Source organism: Dipodomys ordii, unplaced genomic scaffold, assembly GCF_000151885.1.
Source record: "Dipodomys ordii isolate 6190 unplaced genomic scaffold, Dord_2.0 Scaffold1, whole genome shotgun sequence".
Classification (NCBI taxonomy): Eukaryota; Metazoa; Chordata; class Mammalia; order Rodentia; family Heteromyidae; genus Dipodomys; species Dipodomys ordii.
In genome coordinates this window covers 52,348,795-52,376,580 of record NW_012267217.1, presented here as the reverse complement: position 1 = coordinate 52,376,580, position 27,786 = coordinate 52,348,795, and the positions used below count along the sequence as shown (strand labels likewise).

The window sequence follows — 27,786 nt, the reverse complement described above, 5'->3', positions numbered from 1 at the left end:
GGTTCAAAGCCAGCCCAGGCAGGAAAGTCTGTGAGACTCTTATCTCCAATAAAACCACTAGAAAACCAGAAGTGGCGCTGTGGCTCAAGTGGTAGAGTGCTAGCCTTGAGCTGAAGAGCTGAGGGACAACGCCTAGGCCCAGAGTTAAATCCCAAGACTGCCAAAAAAAGCACTTCGTTTGCCCATTATTTCATTTGATCACCAATTCCTTTAAAGATGAGGAAAATGAGTCTCAGTTAGGTTAAGTGACTTGCTCAAGGTTACTCAGTGAAGAATCAGAGTGGGGAATTGAGCACAGGTCTTTTGGCCGATAGTACTCAGCAAGTAAAATCTAATATCTGCTAGTTAAGTGGAATGGAAGGGAAGACCAAGGATGGTGAGGAAGATAATAAATGTTGCTATAGTCTGTTTTATGCTGCTATAACTGAATACTACACATTGGAAAACTGATTTACATAGAACAGGGATTTATTTCTTCCAGTTCTAGAACCTGAGAAATCCAAGATGAAGGGATGTGTACCTGGTATCTTCTTGTGTTACCCCATGGCAGGAAGTGGAAGGGCAAGAGAACATTAGGAGAGAGAGGTAAAGGAGGCTGGTTGCATTTTTTTAATCACTAGGGAAATCTGCCCTCATGATTTAATCACTTCTTGAAGGTTCTACGTCTCAGTGTTGTTGCACTGAAGATCAAATTGCTAACACATGTACTTTGGGGGGCATATTTAAACTAGAACAAATGTAATTCATGTATATGAGATCCAATTTTTTTTTGATGTGCCAGTCTTAGGGCATAAACCTGAGCACTGTCCCTGAGCTTTTCTTGCTTAGGGCTACGACTCTTATACTTGAGCCACAGCTCCACTTCTGGCTTTTTGGTGGTTAGAGATGAGTCTCACAGACTTTTCTTCCTGGGTTGGCTTCGAACTGAGAACTTGACATCTCAGCCCTAGGAGTAGCTGGGATTACAGGTGTAAAACACTGGCAACTGATCTAGATCCAATTTTTTTAACCTAAACTTGGTTAATTTCAATTTTTTGAAATGATTGATTTAGATTATTCTTCTCTAAATACTCAAGTGTCAGATCAGTTATCCCTGACATTCCAACATTTTGGGTTTAAGTCTTAAGTTCTACAAAGACATGGTCCTTACCTCTCCTGCTACCCTGTGGTGCTCAACATAAGACCTGACACATGATAGGTACTCAATAAGCGTTGGCTAAAATAGTGAGTGAATGAATGAATGAATGAACAAAGGAAAGGGAGTGGGAGTTAAGACTCTGTAAACCTCCATCACTTGCCTAGCTCTCAATCATCTCACCCATCCTCATTTTCAAAATAAGTGCCAGCTAAGAGATAACTGAGATTTAATTCAATTCCATTCCCATTCATTCTTGGCTTTGAGCAAGCCATTTGAACTTTCTAGACTTCCATTTTCCTATTTTATAAAGCTGACTTAATGCTAGAACCCATTTTAGCAAGAAGGCTTAGGAGGAGGGGATATGTAGAGATATTAGTGTTTTATAGGCTATTTAGCAATGTCCAATAAAGGTTATTGCTGTTTATTTACAAAGTAGTAGTAAAGAGTAAATTAAGTGAGGAATATGGATGTACCTTATAAGTAATTTACTATTGATGTAAATTTCTCACACTGCAGGGAATGGAGGAACGGAAATGAGTTTACTACATGTATTCATTTAGGACTAAGGGTATATTTTAGCTGCACTTAAAACAAATGTGATTTTTAGTGGTGGTGGTGGTGTCATGGGGCTTGAACTCGGTGCTGTCCTTGAGCTCTGTTTTTGCTCAAGGCTAGTGCTCTACCACTTTGACCCACAGTGCCATCTCTGGTTTTCTGGTGACTTACAGGCATGAGCCAACAGCAGCTGGCAAATGTGATTTTTTGTTATTGTTGCTGTTTTCTGCTGGTACTGGGGTTTGATCTCAGAGCCTCACACTCCCGCTTAGCTTTTTTTCCACTCAACCTCCACTTGAGCCATACCTCGTCTTCTGGCTTTCTGTTGGTTAGTTGGAAATAATATTCTCTTAGATTTGTCTGCTTGAGCTGCCTTCAACTCTTGATCTTTAGACTTTAGCCTCCTGAGTAGCTAGCATTATAAGTATGAATCACTGGCTCCAGTGCTCTATCTAGTTGCTGCACTTGTTAAATGCTATTTAAATAATAGGTTTCATTTCCCCAGAGGGAGCTGACTAGATTATTGGCTCAGAAGCTTAGAAACTAAAGAATAACTTGGAGAAATGGGAGAAATCCCAGAAAAGGGAAGAGAGCCAGCATTTAAAGGAACAGCAAACAAGAATCATGAGGGAAAGGACTCATTCACATTGGAGAAGAGAATAAAGCAAGAGATCCAAGGGTACTTGTTTCCATGGAAGACAAAGGATTTCCTGAAAGCAAAAGATAGAAACATGAGCATAGTGACAAAGAGGGGACCTTTCTTACTGAGAGATGAGCTCTCTATCTGTCTAAGCAGGAAATGTTTTCTTCCCCCGCCCCCCCCCCAAGAGAGTAAAAGGAGATGTTTAGGGACAGGGCCAGAGCTGGGATAGATTCAACCTTCCCTAAATTAGGCAAAAGACTGTGTATCTCTGGATCATTAGAATCCCAGCTTTGTGGCTTTCCACTTGTTTCCTCTTACCACTGTCTGAAGGTTCATAGCGGTCGATAAATTTCAGCGCAAGGTCAAGGGCGCAGTCTTGTTCTTTCTGCTCTTCTCGAAGGAAATCCACAAATTCTAGCAGGGTCAGCTTTTGCCCATCAGATGAAAAGTTCTCAAACAGTTCCTGTACTTCTTTACGCTTAGTCAATGCCTTATAGAATTGTACAAACTCTTCTCCTTCCAGGGTTTCAGACTGCGATACATCTGCTGCCTACAAGAGAGTTTAGGGGAGCATAGACAAATACTTCAAGGGGAACTTTCATGACCTTTGTTTGCCCTGCAAGGGCAATCTTAATGACAGATTCAAATACAGCTGCACAAAATTCCCACAGAACTCCCACTATTTCATTATAGAGGAAGCCCTTCCAGTCCTCTCCCCCCAAAAGCAACTTTTTAACCATATCCTTTGCTACTAAAGAAAAACTTCAACCAGAAAAAAAAAATTATGTCCCAAAGGTTCCTAAATGATAGAAGAGACTTCCTTCTGTTTGCTTACATTCCAGTTGGAATTTCTCTGAGGCACCTGTGAAATTCTAGCCAAGAACAGAGAGAACCTTAAAGTTCATTATGAATCATGTTTCCAATAGTAAGAACCATTCCCTGTACTTCCCATTGAGCCTGTGGTGATGAGCACACATTCAGCAACTGAATGTTGCTAACCGGTATCAAAGGCCTTCTGGCCAGTCTGGCTGGCTCTGGCGAACCCTTCCCTGGCAGACTCACCTTAAAAAGTTGAAGGGCATAATCTTGGTCCATTTCCACATTCATTAGATGCAGCAAACGCTGAACTTCTGCAAAACTCATCCGACCATCCTGGTTTTTGTCTCCACGCTGGAACCAGTCACTGAGCCACCCAGCTCTGAGTCAAGGCAAAAGCACTGTGTGTGTGTGTGTGTGTGTGTATGTGTGTGGTTTCCTGAAGACATCTCTCCCTGTCTTTGCTACCAGTTTCTACACAACTTCTAGAACAAACTCTCTTGAGCACCAATCTTTCTTGTCATGAAAGAACCCCAAATTTCTCAATATAGAACTCAAGAAAATCGCTTGTTTGCTCTTATAATCTGGTCCAACCCATTCTTCTCAATGTGTGCCTGTCTTTTTTGTACTTTGGGCAAACTCATTAATTCCCTGTGCTCTAATCTCTCTCTTTCTGTCTTTTTCTCTCTCTCTTCTGCTTTTAAGTTTCCTTTATTCATGCTGTTTCCTAGACAGGTTTCTTTTTTCCTCCTTCCTCTTCTCTACAAGTTCAAATTCTATTTATTTATTTTATTTCTGGTGATACTGGGGGTTGAAATCAGGACCTATGCTTGGTAAGCAGGCCCTCTACCCCTTGGGCCATGTCCCAAGATCAAATTCTACTTTTTTTTTGTCGGTCGTGGGGCTTGAACTCTGGGCCAGGGCACTGTCCCTCAGCTCTTCAACTCAAGGTGAGCACTCTACCACTTGAGCCACAGCTCCACTTCTAGTTTTCTGAGTGGTTTATTGGAGATAAATCTCATGGACTTCTTTGCCTGGGCTGGCTTTGAACCCTGATCCTCAGATCTCAGCCTCCTGAGTAGCTAGGATTACAGGTGTGAGCCATTGGCACCTGGCTAAATTCTACTAATTTTAAAGGCCCAGTTCACTTGCTATTTCTTTTCAACTTTCTCAGAGCACTCATGTTTAAACTTCATTAGAATACACACAAATAAGCTAAACTGGCACTTGGATTATTATCTAAGTGCCATGGTACTTGGATTCTTTACACAAGTTGATTCCACTAACTGAACCAGTATTTGTATCTCACTAATCTTTGTGACCCTCAAGCTTGGCATAGTTGCTGGTACATTCTTCTTAATAGATGATGAATGAATGTACAAACTGATGTGCAATCTAGGACTCTATACTCACAACCCTTTTAAGGAGTTGCTTCCAGTCCTATAACAGTCAATAACATCAGAATCTTCTGTATAGTTCTCAGGAGCAGAGGCTTGTTTGTTCCTGTTCTTCTGCCCCTTCCTCCAATTCCAGGATTCTGATTCATACTGAAATTCTATCTGCCTATGTCTTTGCCATCCTAGATCCATTTCTCTTCCAGCCACACATTGGTCTGAGCTGTCTAGGCCCTATCAGCTGGACCTTTTCTTCTTCCCACCCTGACCAGTCCTACAGCATATAGCTCCTTCATTGATCCCCTGTCCCAACCCCAACTCTCTCTCATCGATACTGGTCCAGTCGTTCCTGTTGGTCCATGCTGGTGACAAGTTCCACCAACAGCTGGAGTCCTCGAATCCAGTTCTGGGCCTCTTCAACACTGTTGGCTACCAGGTCTAGGTTGGGGCGGCGGCCATGGAAGACAATGGTGAAGCCCTGCTCCAGGGGTAACTCCTCTGCCAAGCTGCGCAGCAACTCAGAATCATAGCCCATGCGTACCGTCTCTACATCGGAGATTGAGACTGACGAAAAGAAGCAGGTGAGAGCACTGAGGAAGGGAGTCTGACAAACTGCAGAGGCTAAGGGGCAAGCACCGGCCCCTCCTTCTCCAGGAAGACAGAGAAAAGTGATGCCTCCCTCCCTCTGGGGCTGAATTCCAAGAGAGGTTAGTCCGGGGAGAGGTAGGCTCCTGGGATTCAGGAGCCCACATGTGTCACTGCTGTTTTTGTAGGTCACAGGGCAAGGAGCCGCTGCTAAAAGTAGCAAGACCTGGCTTGCAGCCACCAGCTGGCAATGTGGATATCAAAACAACTCCATCTCCCAGCTGAAATAACAGATGGTCCCCCTTCCATGGCCACTCTTGATGGTGAGCACAAGAAAACTGGCAGAGATGACAAATAGAGACACATTTGAAAGGTAGAGTTATTCCAAAACATATAGGCCCACCTTCAGGTTTGAGAATTTCCTCTTTTTCATGTCTACAAGGGATCCAGAGAAATTCTTTGACGCCCTTACCTCAGCTGGGGGAAATATGGAATCATGAGCTTTGATTATGTCTCTAAAGCATAGATGTATCCTGTGATCAAATTTTTTTTGTCCATTGTGGGGCTTGAACTCTGGCCCTGGGCATTGTCCCTGAGCTCTTCAGTGCAAGGCTAGCACTCTACCACTTGCCACTTCCCTGTGATCAAATTTTTAGAAGTATCCTAAAGAGTTTGGCCAATAGGATACAAACTGTTATTATGTTTTAAAGAAATATTTTTTTTTTTTTGGTACGGTGGTGGGGCCTGAACTCTGGGCTTGGGCACTGTCCCTCAGCTCTTCAGCTCAAGGCTAGCGCTCTACCACTTGAGCCACAGCGCCACCTCCGGCCTTTTTTTTTCTGTTTATGTGGTGCTGAGGAATCGAACCCAGGGCCTCATGCATACAAGGCAAGCGCTCTACCACAGAGCTACCTTCCTAGCCCTTAAAAAATATTTTATAACATTCATTAAGTATATCTTGCTAACATTAAGTATATCTGGCTAACATTCATTAAGCGTATCTTGGTTTTGGATGCTTTATGTACTAGTTTAACTCACTGAATCTCTATAACCTACTGGGCAAGTACTGTTTAGTAAATGTTTTACAGATGAGGAAACAGAAGCTTCATTTAATTAATTCATTAGATTTTTTTTTTCTGGGCCTGGGGCTTGAACTCAGGATCTGGCCACTGATCCTGAGCCTTGTTATGCTCAAGGCTAGAACTCTACAATTTAAGCCACAGTGCCACTTCTGGCTTTCTCTGAGTAATGTATTGGAGAATTTCCTGAGTGGGCTGGCTTCACACCATGATCCTCAGACCTCAGCCTCCTGAATAGCTAGAATTACAGGCATGAGCCACCAGTGTCCAGCTCATTAAATAATTTGATTAATTAGTTTAATTAATTTGTCCAAAGCCATAGCTAGGGAGTGGCAGAGCCAGGGTTTTACTATAGGCAGGCTAATGCCTGAGATCATAATGGTGATGGTGATGGTTATGTTGATATGATGCTAACAAGAAAGAAGATATAGCCTATGAGCCTTCTTGCACCTTAATACATACCAGGACCCTATTTTCCCCCCAAAATGAAATGATTGCTTATTACCATAACTCAGCTGTACAAAGGGGAATTTCATTGTGACTTTTCAAACACATAAACAATGTATTCCAATTAATCTACACCCCCATCTCTATTCCTTACCTCTCTCTTTGTCTTTCCTAATATGTACCAGGGTTCTTCTAAGCTCCTTAAATGCAATGATAATTAAATGGTCCTACCTGCCTTACAAAGGCAAATGCAGGATATTGTCTCTTTGTTTTTTTTTTTTTTGGAGGGGGTCTGGTCATGGGGCCTGAACTCTGGGCCTGGGCGCTGTCCCTCAGCTCTTCAGCTCAAGGCTAGCGCTCTACCACTTGAGCACAGCACCACTTCCGGCTTTTTTCTTTTTGCTTATGTGGTGCTGAGGAATCGAACCCAGGGCCTCAAGCATGCAAGGCAAGCGCTCTACCACTGAGCCACCTTCCCAGCCCCTCAGCCCTTTTTTAAATTAAATTTTCGATATGGTTTTCCTTTTTATCCAAGCTTGCCTGAACTACAATCCTCCTATTTATGCTTCTCACTGTAGCTTGGATGATTGGTGCATACCACCACATCTAGCTTTTTCTGTTGAAATCTCTTGTAAGTTTTTTGCTTGGGCTGGTCTAGAATCACAATCTTCGTGATTCTTCAGCCTCATTAGTAACAAGGGTTACAGGAATGAGCCACCGTCCCCAGCCATATTTAACTCTTGATCAGGTAGTACTAAAATGAAACCGTGCTTTTAATATAAACTAAAGATCTATGTTTGAATAGAAATATGTTGTAATTCTTTCCCCCCCCCCCACACAAAACTAGGCTTTTGAACTCAGAGCTTTGCTCTTGCTAGGCATATCCTCTATGGATTTTGAGCCCCACTGCCAGCCTGATCTAATTAAAAAGCTTAAAGGGCCGAGCGCTGGTGGTTCACGCCTGTAATCCTAGCTATTCAGGAGGCTGAGATCTGAGGATTGAAGTTCAAAGCCAGCCCAAGCAGGAAAGTCCATGAGACTCTTTTCTCCAATAAAAACCACTAGAAAACCAACCATAAGTGGTACTGTAGCTCAAGTGGTAGAGCACTCGCTTTGAACTGAAGAGTGCAGGGACAAGTGCCCAAGCCCAGAGTTCAAGCCCCACGACCGACCAAAAAATTAAAAATAAAAATAAAAAGCTTGGGGCTGGGAAGGTGGCTCAGTGATAGAGCGCTTGCCTCGCATGCATGAGGCCCTGGGTTCGATTCCTCAGCACCACATAAGCAGAAAAAGCCAGAAGTGGCACTGTGGCTCAAGTGGTAGAGCGCTGGCCTTGAGCTGAAGAGCTGAGGGACAGCGCCCAGGCCCCGAGTTCAGGCACCATGACTGGCAAAAAAAATAAATAAATAAAATAAAAAGCTTAAAGGATTGTTTTGTTTTGTTTTATTTTTGTGTTGGTCCTGGGGCTTGAATTCAGGGCTCTGTTCCTGAGCTTCTTTTGCTCAAGGCTAGCACTCTACCACTTGAGCCACAACACCATTTCCCACTTTTTGGTAGTTTAGTAGAGATAAGAGTCTCACAGATTTTCCTGCCTGAGCTGGCTTTGAACCACAATCCTTAGATCTCAGCCTCCTGAGTAGCCAGGCTAACTGGCATGAGCTACCAACACCCAGCAAAAGCTCAAAGTTTTGGCAGTGGTGAACATGCAAGAAAACTTTTAAAATTCATAAAACAATTATTCAGTTCATATTCCATTAAAATAGCATGCAGTTCGACTATGGTATTTTACAGATGAGAAAGTCCAAGTCCAGAATTATTTGAGACATATCTGAGGTCACAAAGCATTTTAGAGTCCTAGCAAGAAAACCTTAAAAAGTCACCTAGGAGTGGTGAATTCTTCAGGAAGAATATGGAGGCAGGCCACCAAAACTACAGTTTTCTAACTTCAAGATCTGGAGAAGGTTTTCTAAAAGGGGTAGCAGAGTGAGAGAAGGCTGGGAAGCACCCCTTGGGAGAAAAAGAGCTTTGTGACAGATTCTGGAGGAAAAGCTTTTACTGGCTGAAGCTGAATATGTGTTCCTGGTTGAGACCAGGAGAAACTTCTTTTTTGGGGGGAGGGGGTCGGGGTCCGGTTGTGGGGCCTGATCTCTGGGCCTGGGCACCGTCCCTCAGCTCTTCAGCTCAAGGCTAGTGCTCTACCACTTGAACCACAGCGCCACTTCCGTTTGTTTGTTTTGCTTATGTGGTGCTGAGGAATCGAACCCAGGGCCTCAGGCATGCAAGGCAAGTGTTCTACCACTGAGCCACCTTCCCAGCCCCAGGAGAAACTTCTTGATAGGGGAAGTGACCCCAAGTGCATCCTGAGAGACAGAAAAGCACCCCCTTTCTGAATGGGGATGCACTGTTTGCAATATGGGGCTTGAAGAAGCTATATGTAGTCTGAAGTAAAAAGTACCAGGTCATCTTAAGTTTCTTGGGTCCTCAGTGTAATCTAATATTCTGCCTTCACTCCTCTCTGAACTTGAACTCTCACTCCTGGGGCTTTGGAGTTCTGGGATAGACCTTAGAGGAGACAGAATTTTACTTTCCCTTATTCTAATGAGCTGTTTGTTTGTTTTTTTTTTGGTCAGTCATGGGCTTGAACTCTGGGCCTGGGTGCTGTCCCTGTGCTCTTCAGCTCAAGGCGAGCACTCTACCACTTGAGCCACAGCGTCACTTCCTCCCCTCATCCTTTTTTTCTTTCTAGCCCTGCTCCTATACATAAGCCACTATTTTAAACATGTACCTGACACGTGGCTATCAGCACATCAACAGTGACTCAGGGAACCACAGACTATTAGAGCTGGAGCCTGAATATTAGAAAGATTGACTGGTCTGCCAGACATTTAGTGAGCCACAGAATTGAAACTAGAACCCAGAACTCTGTATAACCAACCCAGAAGCTTGCTAAGACTTATAAAAAGCCTTTAAAAGAGCTTTAAGAAGCGGGTTGAAGCAAGCCCATGCATTAGTAAAAGACACTGCTACTTTCTCTCTCCTCTGTGTCCTTCCAAATAGCTTTTCTTTCTACTTTCTTCCCTTTCCCCATCCCAGAGCTGACCTCATCCTTTCCTTTCTTCTCAGCTTACGCTTCTTTCTCCCCATCCTCTCTGCTCACTTAGGCCAGGCTCTTCTTGCTCTCCTCTTCTCATCCTTCTCCTCATCCTTTTTTTTCCATCACTTCTTCCTGTCTCTTCCCTCCTTTATCACCGCAAATTCCCAACAGCCCTGATTCTCATCCCCTTTGAGGATTTTCAGATTATTATGGTCCAGGATGGAGGACACTTGGCTTCAAACACTTGGTAGCATATTTCTCTCAGCCTCACTTTTCCCTGTTTCCTAGGAGACTGAGTAAACAAAGTACCCAGAGAATGCAATTAGAACCTAAGTGTTCTAGGACTTGTGTTTCTTCTGGTGTCTTGAGTAAAAAGATGGCCACAACTGATAACAGGTGCATTGGGGCAAGAAGAATCAGAGGGTTTGGGGAGAGGGCACTGACCAGGGCAGAGAAGATGAAAACTGAGAGTAAGAGGGACTTAGTCATAAATATATCCTAGACACATATATGGAGATCTTGGAAAGTATAGATAAATACCTCTACAGTAAAGATGGGGAAATAGACACACAATAGGTGGGAAGTAGCCTGGCACTGTAGAGCTAATTTTGGTCCTCAATTTCCAAGTAGCTTCACATCACCTAGAGATGGATTTTGGAAATTGTCATCATTAGAGCCAATGATATTCTAGTAGGATTCAGGTTGTTTTAATTTTCTCAAGGGGGCAGGAAGAAAATGAATCCTCCAGTCTGTCTTCTTACTTCTGGGGATTATGCCTAACCTGCTTCATCTGAGGAGGGCACAATGGCTTTGGTCACAGGTCATAGCCATCAGAATGTTAGAGCTTGAAGGCTCTTTTATAGCACATAAAAGCCAGAGATTCATGTCTAAATGAATGTCATCTGGAGAGTGTCTTAAATAAGGATTCCTTAGTGCACCCCCAAATCCACCACATAAAAATTCTAGGAATGGGACCCAAGAATATTTATTTATGTGCCAGTCCTAGGTCTTAAAACTCAGGATACTGTCCTTGAGCTATTTTGCTTAAGATTAGTGCTTTACCACTTGAGCCACAGCTATTTTGGTAGTTTATTGGAGATGAGTCTCATGGACTTATTTGCCTGGGCTGGCTTTAAACTATGATCTCAGCCTCTTGAATAGGATGATAGCTGTAAGCCACCAGTGTCCATCTAAGAATATTAATTTTTTCCCTTTTTATTGTTATCATAAAGGTAACATACAGAGGGGTTGCAGTTACATAAGTCAGGTAAAAAGTACATTTATTTTTGGACAATGTCACCTTCTTCCCTTGCTTTCTCCCAGTTTTTCCCCCCAATCCTAAGAATATTCATTTTTAACAAGCTGACCTGGCCATAGGACAAGTTTCAGAAAACCTCAACTCTCCTGTAACAGATCAGGAAGTTGTAGTCAAAAGTTCTGTAGCACAGTACTCTGGTGCACAAAGAAACTACCCATAATCCAGTGAAGAACAAGACACAGACAGAGCTTGAACGCCTACTCTTTCCCAGGATGTGTTATAACTCCTGATTACCAGGAGTTTCTGACTCTCAGTTGGTCTTGGCCAACTTTCATGTGATAACTTTTAATAATTTGTTAATGAATCTATGCTAAATCTATGTAAATGAATCTATGCTATGCCTACTCTAATTCTTCTTCTCTTTTGGCAGCTGGCTCACCTCTGAGGGGGAGCTAGGGTCAGCACTTCTGGAGTGGATAGCTAAGATGTTCCTTTATAAAGGAGTGAAACTGCTGGGTACTGGTGGCTTAAACCTATAATCCTAGCTACTCAGGAGGCTGAGATCTGAGGATCTGGGTTCAAAGCCAGCCCAGGAAGTCAAGTTCGTGAGAGTCTCCAATTAACCAAAAACAAAAAACAAAAATCAAAAAAAAAAAAAAAAGGCCAGAAGTGGAACTCTGGCTCAAGTGGTAGAGCACTAGACTTGAGTGAAAAATCTCAAAGGAGTGCTCGGTCCTTGAGTTTAAGTCCCAGGACCCACAAACCAAAAAAAAAAAGGGGGGGAGGGGGAGAAACTGTAAGAGTCGAAGAAGGAAACCCAGATAGCCAAAGAGAATAAACTGGGCAGAACTAGGAGGAAGGAGCCCTGTCAAGAAGTAGGGGTAGGGAAAGGAGTCTAGGATACAATCTAACTAGGCTAGGTAAGCATCTGAGGGTGGGGGATGGTGGGGGATTAAGGATTTAGGCAGGAAGGACAGAGGCTGGCTGGAGCCTCCAGGCCCTTACCGTGGGCAGTATTGCAGTCCTGAGTCTGTGAGCTCTGCAGTTCCGCTCCCCAAATGCTCACCGATGTGGGATGAGAAAGCCCAGGCTGGCTCCTTTTCTCCTTTGCACTCACTTGATTGCACTTCTTCTGCAGTTTGGCTGCTGTGACAGGCAGAGTTACAGCCCGAGGGAAGGAGTGAGGTGGGGAGAGGTGTGAGCGCTTTCTTGAGTCCAGCCCATCTAACTCTTAAAGGCCCAGGACACTGGTCAGTGTGAGGGATTAGTGGGGGGTGAGGCAGCAGAAAAAAGATGAAGGGGACAAATTGACCTGGAGCACTTCTCCAGGGAAGAGAAGCTTGTTTGTCTTATCTTAACGTACCCACTCCTCATGCAAGCACACGCTGACCCCAATCCTGTGGTAGCTCTCAAAGTGAAACCCAAGGAGTGCCTGAATTGCAGTGTTCTTTGAATCACTGCTTTTCATTCCGGTCCGATCTCTGCATGTAATACAGCTAGCTTTGCCCTCGTTTCATCTGGCTGCTTTCCACAGTGTCTTTCCACAGCCTGCTCCTGTGTTTCTGTGTCCTGCCTTGCAAGACCCTCAGACTTACTTTGTAGAGATAGGATGGGAAAGGAGGAAGGTGAAAAGAGAGGAATGATTATAGATATGGAGTAACAGGATAGTATCTATGCATATATAAATACTTTTTTCTTAGCTTTCTCCAGTTGAGCCTTGCTTCCAGCCTTGCTTTTTTGTTCGTTTTATTTTGGAGATGGAGTCAAGTGGTCTTCGCTGTCCAGACTTGCCTCAAACTACCCTCTTCAGAATCTCTTGAGTAGCTAGGCACGCAGCAAATATTAGAGGAATATGAGACAACTTTTTTCCATTCCATTTATGCAGTATCAGGACATATTTATTTATTGAATGGGATCTTGCTATATAGCCCAGGATGGTCCTGAATTCTCTGATCTCCTGCCTCAGCTTCCCCAGGGCTGTAATTACAGATGTACACTCCTACATCCTCTCACAGGTGTATATTTACAGAACTATGTAGAGACGAAGCAGGGTCGTGTACAAATTTAAAGAGCTGGGACACTGACTAGAAAGACAGAGAAAGGGAGATAATGAGTTCCTTATAAGGGTGAATGAGTGGGCAGCTGACACAGAAACCAAGATAAAAAAAAAAGGGTCCAAATTAGGAGAGGATAAAGGGAAGGCTTTATGTACTCCCATACCTCACAATGAGAAACTTAGATCCAAGGAGATTTATACAGGCTCACATGTGTTGGCAGCAGAGACAGCCATCTCCTTGTACACTTCTAAGCACTGGATGTTGCAGTCTTTTTCTGCCTTAGGAAATCTGGAGTTTGGCCTTTTCTAGACCAGTGGATGACAGTAAGGCAGGTAAGGGCATGGAGCACAGACACTGAACTTCTATGGGATCCTTTCTTAGGAGGTATATGCTAATCACAGGCACTGGGGGAACTAGCTGGGGAAAATAATGTCATGTTAAGTGTGCTGACCTCTAGCTGCCTCCTATGGCTGACCCAAACAACTGTCTAATGTTCTGCCATTAGTGGCTATTTATAGCGAAACTTTTAGTCCCATTAAAATAAAATCCTCCTAAGTGAGTACCATAAAAGTCAGGATAGTAGTTACCTTCGGGAGGGAAGAAGTTGTGATGGAATGGGACACTAGCTGGCTTGTGGGTAGCAGGCCAAGTTCTATTTCTAGTTTTCAATGCTATCTGGGGACTCCACTGTATTACAATGTACTCTGCTACCTTTGTTTTTCTTTTGTGCCAATACTAGGCTTGAACTCAGAGCCTTGAGTTACACCTCCAGTCTGGCTTTATTTTTTCTGGTCCTAGGTCTTGAACTCAGGGCCTGGGCACTGTCCTGGGCTTCTTTTGCTCAAGGCTAGACTCTACCACTTGAGCCATAGGACCATTTTCAGTTTTTTTTGAGAGGTTTATTAAAGAGAAAAGTCTCATGGACATTCCTGTCCAGGATGGCTTTGAACTGCGATCCTCATCAGCCTCCTCAGTAGCTAGAATTATAGGCATGAGCCATCAGCACAGGGCTGTCTGGCATTATTTTTTTTTTCTGGTTTGTTGGAAATAAGAATCTTGTAGACTTTTCTTTCCTCTGACCCTCAGATCTCAGCCTCCTTAGTTGCTAGGGTAACAAGTAAAAGGCACTGGTTACATAGATCAGTTTATTTATTTATTTATCTCAGTCCCAGGGGGTTGAACTCAATACCCAGGAGCTGTCCCTGAGTTTTTTGTTTCGTTTTGTTTCTTTTTTCTTTTTTGTCGGTCAAGGAGCTTGAACTCTAGGCCTGGGTCCTGTTTCTGAGCTCTTCAACTCAAGGCTTAGACTCTACCACTTTGAGCCACAGTGCCATTTCTAGTTTTCTGGTAGTTAATTGGTGATAAGTGTCTCACAGACTTTTCTGCCTGGGCTGGCTTTGAACCATGATCCTCATTTCTCAGCCTCCTGAATAGCTAGAAATACAGGTATGAGCCACAGGTGCCCAGTGTAAGTTTCTTTGTGCTCAAAACTAGTGCTCTACAACTTGAGCCACAGCTCTACTTCTGAGTAGTTTATTGAAGATAGGAGTCTTATGGACTTTTCTGTCCAGGCTGGCTTTGAACTGTGATCCTCAGATCTCAGACTCCTGAGTAGCTATGATGTCAGCTGTGAACCATCAGTTCCTGGCCGGCTCGGTTTCTTTTTTTCTTTCTTACTTTTTTTTTCTTTTTTCTAGTCCTGAGGCTTGAACTCAAGAGCCTGGGCACTGCCTCTGAGCTTCTTTTGCTCAAGGCTAGTGTTCTACCACTTGAGCCACAGCACCACTTCTGGCCTTTTCTGTTTATGTGGTACTGAGGAATTGAACCCAGGGCTTCATGCATACGAGGCAAGCACCTACTGCTAAGCCATATTCTCAGCCCTTGGCTCAGTTTCTTGAGGTAGTTTTGTTACTTTTTTCCCCCTTCTTTTCTTTTTTCCTTTGCTTCTTTCCTTTTTCGCTTCCTTCCTTCCTAAGTGGGGGGTCTCCTTATGTTTCCCAGGCTGGTCTTCTTGTAGATTCAAGTGATCCTCCACTTCAGCCTTTAGAGAACTGGGACTATGAGTATGTGTCACTATGCTTGGTTATGACTGGTAATTTTTGAAGCCTTAATGATTTTAAATACTATATTTAGCTTAACATACTCTTTACTGACAGCAGGTTTTGATGGAGAAAGAGTACAGAGAGGGTAGACATGAACACAGAAGCCACTCATGAAGAATAGCAGGAGTAGAGGCACCAACACATAAACTGTGCTAGTTTTAGCTGACTTAAGAGGCCATGCTAGTCTTGCACTCTCATTTCTACTCACCTGACATCATCCCTTCCTTTTTCTCAGCTTCACCTTCACAGTCTCCTCTTCTATATCATTCTCCTTCCCCCCCCCTTTTAGCTCTCAGAGCTTGTATACGAGCATGTATTGTGAAATTAAGCAGTTTATTTTTTTACTCCAATATAGTATTTCTATTTTATTTGATAAAATAACAGAATGGGAGAAATATTAATCAACATGCTATTAGAATAGCAATTATTAGAATAAATTCAATTTAGAAAGGGAATATGTTCTCCCTATTTGCCAAACATACCAAAGAAAAATTGATTCAGACATGCAGATGTCCTAAATAACCAGATGTTATAACAACAAATGGAATTTTCTTTATTCTGTTTCAATCTCAATTCATTTTGTAGAAAATTGAATAACAGAAATTGTGTTACATTTTAGTTTTTAATAGTGAAAGTCAAACAAAATAGTAATACTATTTTTACCTTTCTATCTACTCAGTACACTCTATTCTTTTCCTTTTCTTTTTGCCATTCCTGGGGCTTGAAATCAGGGCCTAGGCACTGTCTCTAAGCTCTTTTGGTAAAGGCTAGCATTCTACCACTTGAGCCACAGTGCCACTTCTTTTTATATGGTACTGTTTATATGGTACTGAGGAACCCAGGGCTTCATGCGTGTTAGGCCAACACTCTATTACTAGGCCATATTCCCAGCCCTGTACTCTTCCTTTAAACTTATAGTTCTATAGTACTTGTTCAACCTCCTTTCTTTCTAGGTGATCTGTGAGGAACATTATTGCTCGCTCTGGATTTTCTGGAGTGTCGATTTCAAATATTCATGTGTGTGTGTGTTTATGGGTGTGCTTGCGTATGTGCATGGAAACCTTTCTGCCCAGTGAACATTTCTGCCACAGCTGCCTTTAAACCATAATCCTCAGAGTTCAGTCTCCTAAGTATCTAGGAGTACAGGTGTAAGCCACCAGCAGTTGGCAGATCTCTAATATGCGGTTTCAGTATTGTCATAAATATGCCAGTATTCCTCAGCCCATGTATGCTGATCTGAGAGTGGGGACTTGAGAGACTCCATGAGCTAAGTACAGGTAGCTCCTCCAGGAGTGCTTGGAAGGTGTGACATTCGAGAAAATGCCAGACTCTCATTAGGTCCAGAGAGGAAGCAGCAGAGCCCCAGGTACAGGAACTGTCCATCTGCTTTAGTAATTTCCTTCCCCCACTGCTGTTTATTAACAGATTCAGAAACCTGATCAGGGCCACAGCAGCAGAGAGACTTTCTGGGAACTATGCCCAGGAAAGGCCAAGAAGCCTTAAATTAAAACAAAGAAGCAGCTGGCAGAGGAAGATGCGAAGATGGTACTCTTACTCTGCCACCTAGACCTTGCTTCTGACATGTAGGGACAATGACACCTAGACATCTTTGCTTCCCAGCCTCCATAAACAACTCAAATATGTGCAGTAAAGCATCTTTTTGGTAGCTGAGAGTCAACTCAAAATAATAGATTCCACTTAATTATGAGACTTAAATATGAGACTTCCACTTAAATGTGAGACTAGGCTATGTAATTTAAAAAGAGAATGTATAGCCATTCCGCCATTCCAGCCAGTTCTGATACTTTACTCATTACATGGGTGTGGGAAGTGGGCAAGATAAACCAACAAGCAAAAAACAGATCAATGAGAGTAGATAAAAGTACAAAATGACAATACTCTGTAAGACAAAACTTTAAAAAACAAAATATATGTACTAGTAAGTTATCTCAGAGTGGATTTTATTTTTATTCAAGAAAGCCTTGGGGGATGGGAAGGTGGCTCAGTGGTAGAGCGCTTGCCTTGCATGCATGAGGCCCTGGGTTCGATTCCTCAGCACCACATAAGCAAAAAGAAAAAAGCTGGAAGTGGTGCTGTGGCTCAAGTGGTAGAGCGCTAGCCTTGAGCTGAAGAGCTGAGGGACAGCGCCCAGGCCCAGAGTTCAGGCCCCACGACCGGACCCTCCCTCCCCCCCCAAAAAAGAATTAAGTTTAACAAAATTAATTTGAAATAATTGGTATACTTTCAAGTTTTCCAATCCATGGAAACACTTGGTTTCTGTTATGTTCTGTATTATGAACAGTTTAAATAGTAATCCTAAGAATTTGTAGATTCCTTTGGACTATCTGTATATAATCATATTGTCAGTATATATTGAGGATTTTTTTTGGGGGGGTTGTACAATCTTATTTTCTTGGCTTATGACACTTGGCTGGAAAATGATGGGAGACTGAATGTCTCAGGGAGAATGATTTCAATGTATTTGTGTGTTTACATGTGCACACACTGGTACTGGGGCTTGAACTTGGCCTTGCACTCTTGCTTGTCACTCAAGGCTGACCTACCACCTGAGACATAGCTTCACTTCTGAACTTTGCTGGTTAACTGGAGATTAGAGTCTCTTGGAGTCAGGCACTGGTGGCTTATGCCTGCAATTTTAGCTATTTACTATGAGACACTTATTTTCAATAAGCCACCAGAAAACCAGTAGTTCTGTGGCTCCAAGTGGTAGAGAGCTAGCCTTGAGTGAAAGCACTCAGGGACGGCATCCAGACTCCAAGCTCAAGCCTCACAAGTCTCTTGGATTTTCTGCCATGCTGGTTTGGGACTGAGATAATCAGATTTCAGCCTCTTGAGTAGCTAGTTATAGGCATGAGGCACCAGGACCTGGCTGATTTCAATATTTTATTGAGAGGTTTATCATAGGTTCTCTGAAAGGGTCTTGGGCTTTTGCTCAGCAAGTGTTGGGCTATAATTTCTTGCCTCTGTATTCCAAGTAGCTGGAATTACAGTTGTGATCCTTAGTACTTAGTTGACACAGGATCTCAGATTTTGCCTGAGCTGGCCTCAATATCTCTTTCCCCTGAGCAACCTCAGCACTCTCAGCATTAGGAAGGTTCAAGCAGGCAGCAGAATCACAATTTCAAGGCTAGCCTGGCCTATGTGGTTTTCTTCCTGCCTCATGACCTCCCAAGTAGCTGGTATCTGAATTTCTCTCTACATGTATATCAGAGTTTGGTCTCCAGTTTTCCCTATCATGTTCTTGAAAGGTATTGGAGGCCAAGCAACGCTGCCAATTGTACAAGGGATAGAAGGGTTGCTGTCTGAGGCAAAGTTTTCAATCGCTAGTAACATGCCCAGTTAACTGGGATAATCTAGTCCTTTTCTATTCTCTTTTTCTATTTTCTGGTTAATCTCCCAGAGGCTTATCAATTTACTGGTTTTCAGCAAATTTATTTATTTTTTTTAACTAAAAACTTTTTTTTGTTGGTAGTGGGGCTTGAACTCTGGGCCTGGGCACTGTCCCTGAGCTCTTCAGCTCAAGGTGAGTGTTCCACTTGAGCCAGAGCCACTTCTGGTTTTCTGGTGGTTAATTGGAGACGAGTCCCACAGACTTTCCTGCCAGGGCTGGCTTTGAACCTTGATCCTCAGATCTCAGCCTCCTGAGTAGTTAGGATTACAGGCATGAGCCACCGGCGCTTGGCATGCTCTTTATTTTGGCAGATGTTTCTTTTTGAATTTATTACTTTTCTCCACATGAAATATGACTTTCAGCCTTTTGTAATATATGAATTTCAAGTAACATATTTTTGTGTTTGATTATGTGAGTAGATCTAGGATCTTTCCAATTCTTTCTTCTACCTTGAGTCCGCTGTTTGTTGTTTTTTTTGTGCTGGGGCTTGAACTCAGGGTCTGTGCTCCTGTGCTTGCCTTTCTTGTTCATGGCTGGCACTTTACTAGTTGAGCCATGCCTCCAGTCTGATGTTTTGCTGGTTAATTGAAGATTGAGACTTGCAGACTTTTCTACCTAGGCTCCGCCCCTCCCCCCAGTCCTGTGGCTTGAACTAAGGGGCTGGGCACTGTCCCTGAGCTTCTTTTTTTCGGAGCTACCACTCTACCATTTGAACCACAGTGCCACTTCCAGCCTTTTCTGTTTATGTGGTACTGAGGAATCAAACCCAGGGCTTCATGTATGCTAGGCAAGCACTGTACCACTAAGCCACATTCCCAGTCCCTGCCTGGACTTTTGTGTTAGCATTCTATCAATTGAGCCACAGCTGCACTTCTGGCCTTTTGGAAGTTAATTGGAGATGTCTTGTCGATTTTTCTGCCCAGGCTGGCTTTGAACTGAGACCCTCAGATCTTAACCTCCTGAGTAGCTAGTTTTACAGGTGTGGGCCTCCAGCACCTGGCTACTAGGGCTGACTTTGAATGATCTTCCATGTCTTAGCCTGCGGAGTAGCTACAAGGTATGAACCACCAGCATCCAGCATTAGAATTTTCTTGTGAAGAATTCTGGTAAATGCTTCAGGTGCAATTAAAAAACATGCATACTTCTAGTTAAGAGTTTTATGTATGTCAGGTTTGACCATTATTCAAGCTTTTTGCCTTTTCTTTGTGTGTGTGTGGGGGCGGTGGCGGTGTAGAAACAACTTTCTTTTTCCTAGCCTTTAAGCAACAGGAATACTGAGTAGGTAAATCTCATGTATATAGTGAGGAAGACATTCTCTGAAGACTTCTGTTCCTTTCTTTATCCTGTCCTACCACTGCAAAAGCCACAGGTTCTCTAAGGCCCTTGAAAAAAAAAGCTGGAATCAGGGTGGCGATGTTCTGAGAGACAGGCCTGGGAACAAGTCATAGGAAGTTCTCCAAGCCTTGAACTCCAAAGATGAAAAACTAAAGTCCATAATAAAATGTTTTGAGCATTATTTCTTCCCTTGTAGAAATAGCCTATTGACTGGCATGAAAACCAGCAGTTAGGATGTTTTTGGAAAAGATGCTTTAAAGCCAATTGATAGTACCCAGTTTTTGTACATTAGCTACAGTTTTTTACACTCCTGAAGGACTCTGCTACAAAGGAATCATCACTGTCCTATTGACCGGACAGTGCATGTAAGTAGACAGAGGCATGACAAAAACCACTAAGCAAAGTGTTTAGACACCTTATGCTGACAGAACAAAACCTCTAGTTAGAAGGAAAAAAGTATTTTTACAAAACCAGAAGCATGTTTTATTTCAATCCTGTTGAGGGAGTGAAAAGGATGGAAAACACAAAATAAAGGGGAGGGGTCTCTATATAATACACACATCAGGACCAACCACAAGGAATACCCATTACACCCCTCCCCCCCCCACTCCTGTGTGGGTTCCAAGGCCAGCTGAGAATAGATGGGCAAGAATTAAGACACCATTGGCACAGTAAGATGGCCAGTGCACCGAGAGATGGAGAGAGAATTTTCCAGGGAGCAAGGCCCTGGGCCTCAGCTGTTTCCCCTCTAGAGGGGTAATGAGAAAACTTTGGCTCAGCAGGAAGGTGGCTGTCAAAAATCAGGTTAGCCTAGTTGGACTTGCCACATTAGGCTATGGGCTGAAGGAGTCAAGACGTCTATCCAGTCGATGCTCATCTCTGCTTTCTCCAAGACCTCTCCTCTTCAGATCGAGAGCTGGCTTGGTTCTCCTCTTCATTTTGGAAGGCAAGGGAATAAGTGCTTATTCTACCCTTCTTACATCTAGGCTACTAAATTACTACTTTCCTGGCTCTAGAGACAGAAGCCAACTGACAAGGCCGACTCCCTTTCTGAAAGTCGGCTTGAAAGAGCCCTTGGGTTGGCAAAACTGCCTCTGCAAGTTTATCTGAGCTTGCCCCTTATGGCCCCTTCTTAAACTTGTCTGACATATCTACAATTGTGTGAGATGTGCACATAAAAGACTTAGTTCCTCTCTACAATTGGATCAGCAATTCCATCTTCAGAGGTGAGGATGAGAGCAGGTGCTAACAGGGGAAGGGTTGCACTGGAGTATAGTCAAGCCTGTAGAAAAGGGAGAGGAATTGTCCAATACAATACAAACAAGTGAAGAATATTTTAGTGGCATCTCTGTAATTTCCACAGACTGAAAGAAAACATGTCAAAAGAAAACAACAAAAAAAGATTGAGTAAGCTGAGTCCAGCCCTTCATCTTATATTTGAATAAAATAAACTCAACTAATACTGCTTCAAGTATAATCATGAAGAGATGGCGCTACGAAAATTCACACTAAAAAATGTGATCAGGTAGCTTATCATCTTAATCCCATGTGCTGCCCTTTTAAAAGACATTTGGGAAATATCTTTGAGGTCTTGGATTGGAAAACCATCCTTTACCCCTTCTGCCTTAATACAAATACTCTTTCAATGGCTGGATGAATTAAGACGTCTGTTGTAAGCTTAATAGGAGGAAAGTGAAAAAGGGGAAAAGCACTAAGATTTGAAAAAAGCTAGCAGCTAAAGCCAGAAACAAGGTTAGGGTCCTCATGGAATCCAGGACTGAAAGTAGAAGAATGGGAGGAGGGAAACAGGCGGAGGGTTCCTGCTGTCCTTTGGCTTTATATCTTTCCCCTGCCTCCCATCTCTCCCAGCAGCTCGATGCAGCTATTGGCCTGCCAGAGGGGATGTAATGCCCAGACCAACTTTTTATTGAGCTTATGCAGCTACTAGACTTGTAAACAGTGCCAATTGACAAAGTTTTGCTGAAAATTACAGCTGTGTCCAAACACACCTCTCTCTGAGATTAAAACAAAACCAAAGTAAACAAATACTGAGAGAGAGAATTAAGAGACACATCTTGAGTCTTCCAGGAAGGCAAAGTAAAAAAAAACAAAAACAAAAACGCCACATGGCTTGGTCCCAGGCGCTCACCATGCCTAGAGTCCTGCTGCTATAACCACTGTCTCTCCTCTCTACCAGTGGCTAGGTAGAGGCTGGGGATCAGGGTCATCTTGGGCATGCTGCAAATACAGCATTTGCTGGTGTTGACACCCTTCTGGGGCTGTGATTTCGGACTGCTGTGTCAGGAGCCCATTTCCTGGGAGTAGCATAGGGAGCCCAGGTCCTCAAGGCAGCCTGATGGCAGCCTATACACCTCAGCAAGGGTACCTTGCCCCTTTTCTCCAGTGCGGTTCAATATTGAGGTTGTCTACTCCGGGTTGGCGATAAAACCTGAGCTGTTTTCCTTGTAGGATCCCCTTCCCTTCCCCAACTTGGGGGAGGAGTGGTAGGGGACAGGGAAGGATCACTGAGGGGGTAGAGGGATACCCCGGGGATCGGTGACCTGGCCCTCTTGCAGGTTCTTCACCAGTTGTGCAAGCCAGCGTTTCGTGGTGGTGTCATCTTTTAGCACCTGGGCAAAGGTTGTGTCCTTCAGCTGGTCAGGGAGGCACTGCCTGAGTGCTTCACGTGCCCTACATCAGAAACAAACAAACCAACCAGGGAGAACAACAAATAAACTGACATTTTGGGGCTGGGAATGAGCCCCTTCTTAGCCATAAATATACAATATCCTGGGAATCTATGCTTCCATCAAGTTACGTTAAGAAGTCATTAAATTCTCCAAAGCCTCTGTTAGGCTCAGAGATCTCTATGATGCCTCAATGCAGAATTCCATGTAAAAGCAAAGTGAAATAAAATCATTCAATAACTCACTATCTCAAACTGCTTTCTGATATATTACAGTAAGCACTACCAAAAATTCTTTTTAGAATAGATAGGTTATAGCAAATAGAACATTAAAAAATCAGTACAATAGCAGATAGGATATCTCACTTATATGACAAATCAATGGGTTTTAATTCTACCCCTAACTTACCCATTTATGTCTTTACACAATGTGCTTCAGTTTTATATTTTAAGATCTTGGATTTTCTGGTGGTTAATTGGAGAAACGAATCTGAGGGCCTTTCCTGCTTGGGCTGGCTTTGAACCAGACTTCAGCTTCCTGAGTAGCTAGGATTACAGGCATGAGCTACCAGTGCCAGATAGATGTTAACTCTGGATAAGACTATTCTATACTAAGTTATAGCTTACAAACTAGGTATAAAAACACTTCAAACTTTGGCAAAACCAGGAATCACTGAAGAATGTATGGACAAAATCGTAGGGCTACAATAACCCAACTGACAGGAGACTGAGTTCACATTAAATCAAGTGATCCTCATTCTTAGGAATACAAAAACAACTCCATCATGTGGCTTGGCAGAATATGAGCAAGTAGCTTTCAGCATAAATTATGGATTTACAAAGCAAAGGTCAAACATTTCTAAAATGCATTATACCTACAATGTATGATTTTGGCAGAAACACTAAGAATGTAGGGAAATAAAATAATTAGCTGAAAGACCTTACAGGAATCAGAAGATTGGAAATACAATTTAAGAGTCCTTTGGGCTACGGTACTTTCTGAGAGATCTTTGAAAGTATACTTCTATTTCTGTTCACTTGGAGTAGCAACAGCAGCTCAAACCACACAAGTAATGCGTAATAAGGCTTCCCTTAGAATTGTCTCATCTTTGTAATTTTAGAGTAGGATAGAAAGTTACAATGGGAAGATATAACTTTGGTAGATTTTAAACTTACCACTACAGATTTTGAAAAGTTGGTTTTTTTTCGGTACAAGACAGAAGTTTTTTCTTTTCTCTGTCCCAAAGATATACATAGACCTCTCTGTCTATAACTACATGCATATAGGTGAATATATACAAAAAGTTGAAAAACATATTCAGAAGAGTATTTCCCTGAAGTCCTATAAATCCTTAAATGTTTACCTGGGATTATCTGAGAGTCGAAGGTAACATCTTACTACATGCTTCAGCAGACGGGCAGAAGGCTCTTTGGATAACTGCAGGACCATTTTACCCTGTTTCACCCCAAATAGGGGGAGGGGAAGGGGAAAAAACACACACAAAAGAACTATAAAATAATTTTAATTGATATCAGAGGTCAGAACACCTAAGAATTATTATTTCTAGTTAGAAAACTAGAGCTGCCTAGTGCTAACTGCTAACAGACAAAGCTATGCAGTCCTAAGTAAGTTATAAAGAATACATGAAAGAACTTACCAAGATCATGGCAACATGAGAGAAACGCTCATATGTCTGACATATATAAGCCAAACCAGTGTCATCTAAGAGGATCTTCTGGAGGATGAATGTGGCAACCTGGAATAAAAAGAAGTCCTAAGAGTTACTCATACTTTCTGTTCAACTGTCTACTCACTTTCCTAAGCATTATCATTTGGTGATTGAGATAGCAGAGAACCCTGTAGATAACAATTTTTTTCAACTATATGTACATAGTACAAAAAGTTAATAATAAAGCCGGGCGCTGGTGGCTCAAGCCTGTAATCCTAGCTACTCAGGAGGCTGAGATCTGAGGATCGCGGTTCAAAGCCAGCCCGGGCAGGAGAGACCATGAGACTCCTATCTCCAATAAACCACCAGAAAACCGGAAGTGGCGCTGTAGCTCAAGTGGTAGAGCGCTCGCCTTGAGCTGAAGAGCTGAGGGACAGCGCCCAAGCCCAGAGTTCAAGCCCCATGACCGACAAAAAAAAAAAAGTTAATAATAAATAATAAACACTACTGTATTGAACATTACTATGTGTGAGGTTTTTTGTTGTTGTTGTTCATGGGGCTTGAACTCTGGGCGCTGTCCCTGAGCAATTCAGCTCAAGGCTAGTACTCTTATCACTTGAGACTCAGCGACACTTTGTTTTCTGGTGGTTTATTGGAGATAGGAGTCTCACAGACTTTCCTGCCTGGGCTGGCTTTGAACTGAGATCCTCAGATCTCAGCTTCCTGAGTATTTAGAAGATTACAGGCATGAGCCACTGGCACCTGGCTTTGTGAGGGTTTGTTCTAAAGGCTTTACATACTGTATTTTTCCCAATAAAACCTATTATTCTCATTTTACCTAAAAGGGTAAGTTTCAGGAGTCATCAGCTTTTTATAAGGTGGTAGCTGAGGAAAACTGAGAGGCTGAGAAAGGAGGAAACTTCCTTTTATTTGTATATATGTACTATTTGATCTTTTTATTTCACAAAAAATTAGGCTGGCTAAGACTTCACTGCACATTCAAGTATCAGAAAACAATAATGACAACAAAATTCTCAGAAAAATAAATAATAACCTGACAGTTTACTTGTAGAGATGTAAGTTCATAGAAAAGGAAGAAATTTAGTGTTTAACATGCTTTCTCTCTCTCCTGTATTAAGACAGGGTCTTGCTTATATAACTCCAACTAGCCTCAAACTAGGTATTTTCCCAGTTCAAGCTCCATAGTCTGGGTTTTTACAAAATGATCCTTTTATAAGAATTTTTCTTCAAAAAACAAAAAATATCTTTGTATGTTTCAAAAAGCCGAAAAATGGCAAGAAATGTTCCAAGACCATAAAGAAGCAGCTCAAGTCAAAAGACATACTGTTTAAAGCACATACCGTTTTAGAAAGCTCACTTCCAGATTCCATAATGCGCAAACACAAAGGGATAATTTCTGTTGTTAATAAGAAGTTGATTACTTCTTGCTCATCTGTTTTCACCAAGGCCCCTAAACAAAATATACAGAAACAAAATCACTAAGTAAAGTTTTCCAGTTAAATTTATATTGATTACTAAGTGAGTTTCGGAATTTAAGTAACCTAACATAAAAACTGGTTTCTATGTCAGGGAATCAGATTCATAAATGTAAAAGAAGAGGAACATGGAACTGGAGGTGCAGCTCCAATAGTAGTGCCAGCCTTGAGTAAAAAGCCTAGAAAAACATGAGGCCCTCGGCTGGGGGTGTGGCTTAGTGGTACAGTGCTTGGCTAGTATGCATGAAGCCCTGGGTTTGATTCCTCAGTACCACATACACAGAAAAAGCCAGAAGTGGTGCTGTGGCTCAAGTGATAGAGTGCTAACCTTGAGCAAAAGAAATTCAGGAACAGCGTCCAATTCAAACCCCGTGACTGGCAAAACAAAACAAAACAAAAAACCCAAATGAAAAAGAAACATCAGGCCCATGTTTAAGTCATAGAACTGACACATACAAGGATCATTTCTTTTGCTTCTCTATGAAAATTTTAGGGTCAATGTATTAATTAGGTCAGGCTGTCACAATAAATAAGTGACTAAAATAACTGATTTCTTTTTTAAACTTTTGCACAGCAATCAACTTGCAATCCTTTATGGATTTGGAGAGCTACCTCTGTGCTAGGGATTGAGCCCATACCCTTATACATGCTAGGCAAGTGCTCTTATCACAAGGTACATATCTATAGCCAACAGAGAAAAATTTTTTTTGGGTGCTGGTACTGTGACTTGAACTCAGACCTCAAGTTCTCCCTTAGCTTTTTCACTCAAGGCCATATCTCCACTTCTCTGTCTTTTTGCTGGTTAATTAAAGGTAAGAGTCTCAGAGAAGTTTCTGCCTGAGCTAGCTTTCAACCTTGATCCTCAGCCTCCTGAGAATCTAGGATTTATAGGTATGAATTACCAGCATCCTGCTCTGAGATCTGTTACACAATTCTGAATCACTGATACAGCAACAAACATCATAATTCTCTGCATTTATTTGTTGTTTTTTTTTTTTTGGTTGGTCGTGGGACTTGAACTCTGGGCCTGGGCGCTGTCCCTCAGCTCTTCAGCTCAAGGCGAGTGCTCTACCACTTGAGCTACAGCGCCACTTCCGGTTTTCTGGTGGTTTATTGGAGATAGGAGTCTCACGGTCTCTCCCGGGCTGGCTTTGAACCGAGATCCTCAGATCTCAGCCTCCTGAGTAGCTAGGATTACAGGCGTGAGCCATCAGCACCCGGCTTTTATTTGGTTCTTCTATGATAACGTTCATCAATATTCTCTAGCTTTTCCTCCATAGACTTTCACTTATTTCCTAAGATTTAATGTCTTGACATATTTTGGTGCTATTTTAAATGGTAGTTTTGTTGAAATTTCAATTTATAATTGCTTATTGCTAGTATATGACATCCCCCCTTTTTTGGTTAGTCCTGGGGCCTGATGCTGTCCCTCAGCTCTTCAGCTCAAGGCTAGCGCTCTACCACTTGAGCCATAGGGCCACTTCCGGTTTCTGGTGTTTTATTGGAGATAAGAGTCTCACAGTCTTTCTTGCCTGGGCTGGCTTTGAACCGAGATCCTCAGATCTCAGCTTCCTGAGTAGCTAGGATTACAGGTGTGAGCCACCAGCATCCAGCATTGAGCTCTTTTTCTCAAGGTTAAGGTTGTACAGCTTTAAGCCACAGCTTCACTTCTGGTTTTCTGGTGGTTAATTGGAGATAAGAGTATCACAGACTTCCCTGCTTGGGGCTGGCTTTGAAACTTGATCCTCAGAGCTCAGCTTGCTAAGTAGCTAGGATTACAGACATGGGGCACCTCTGCCCAATTTTTTAAAAAAGATGTAATTGTTTTTTCCTCTGATTTGTATGACCTTTCTAATTTGTAAAGCATATTTCTTGTCTTGCTGTACTGCACTGACTAGGATGTCTAAAATACTAAACATTCAGTTTTTTACAATTAACTAGGATTTAACTGTAGGCTTCCAGATTACAAAACTTCTCTTCCTAGATTGCTCAGTTTTGTTTGTTTGGTGTTAGGCAAGA

General features: G+C 42.5%; 2 protein-coding genes across 4 annotated transcripts in view; both read right to left on the bottom strand.

Annotated features, from left to right (window-relative positions):
* Positions 1–5,564, bottom strand: part of Plcd4 (phospholipase C, delta 4) — a 32,899-nt gene extending 27,335 nt beyond the window's left edge. The window contains exons 1-5 of the mRNA XM_013018342.1: positions 5,535–5,564; positions 5,297–5,375; positions 4,882–5,110; positions 3,399–3,534; positions 2,655–2,886 (exon numbers count right to left, since the gene is read on the bottom strand). Of these exons, the coding sequence (XP_012873796.1) occupies positions 2,655–2,886; positions 3,399–3,534; positions 4,882–5,110; positions 5,297–5,375; positions 5,535–5,564 (706 nt within the window). The remainder of the gene's footprint in view (positions 1–2,654; positions 2,887–3,398; positions 3,535–4,881; positions 5,111–5,296; positions 5,376–5,534) is intronic.
* A 14,816-nt stretch (positions 5,565–20,380) lies between these two features.
* Rqcd1 (RCD1 required for cell differentiation1 homolog (S. pombe)) overlaps positions 20,381–27,786 on the bottom strand; it is a 32,091-nt gene continuing 24,685 nt past the window's right edge. The window contains exons 5-9 of one of the 3 annotated variants that reach the window (XR_001174809.1): positions 25,633–25,742; positions 24,260–24,358; positions 23,966–24,057; positions 22,065–22,606; positions 20,381–21,197 (exon numbers count right to left, since the gene is read on the bottom strand). Coding sequence is in view for 2 of the 3 variants with exons in the window: in XM_013010349.1 (XP_012865803.1) it covers positions 22,438–22,606; positions 23,966–24,057; positions 24,260–24,358; positions 25,633–25,742 (470 nt within the window). In the remaining variant the exon portion in view is untranslated. Of the gene's footprint in view, positions 22,607–23,965; positions 24,058–24,259; positions 24,359–25,632; positions 25,743–27,786 lie in introns of all 3 variants that reach the window. The other 2 variants (XM_013010349.1, XM_013010359.1) reach the window with 2 other exon arrangements.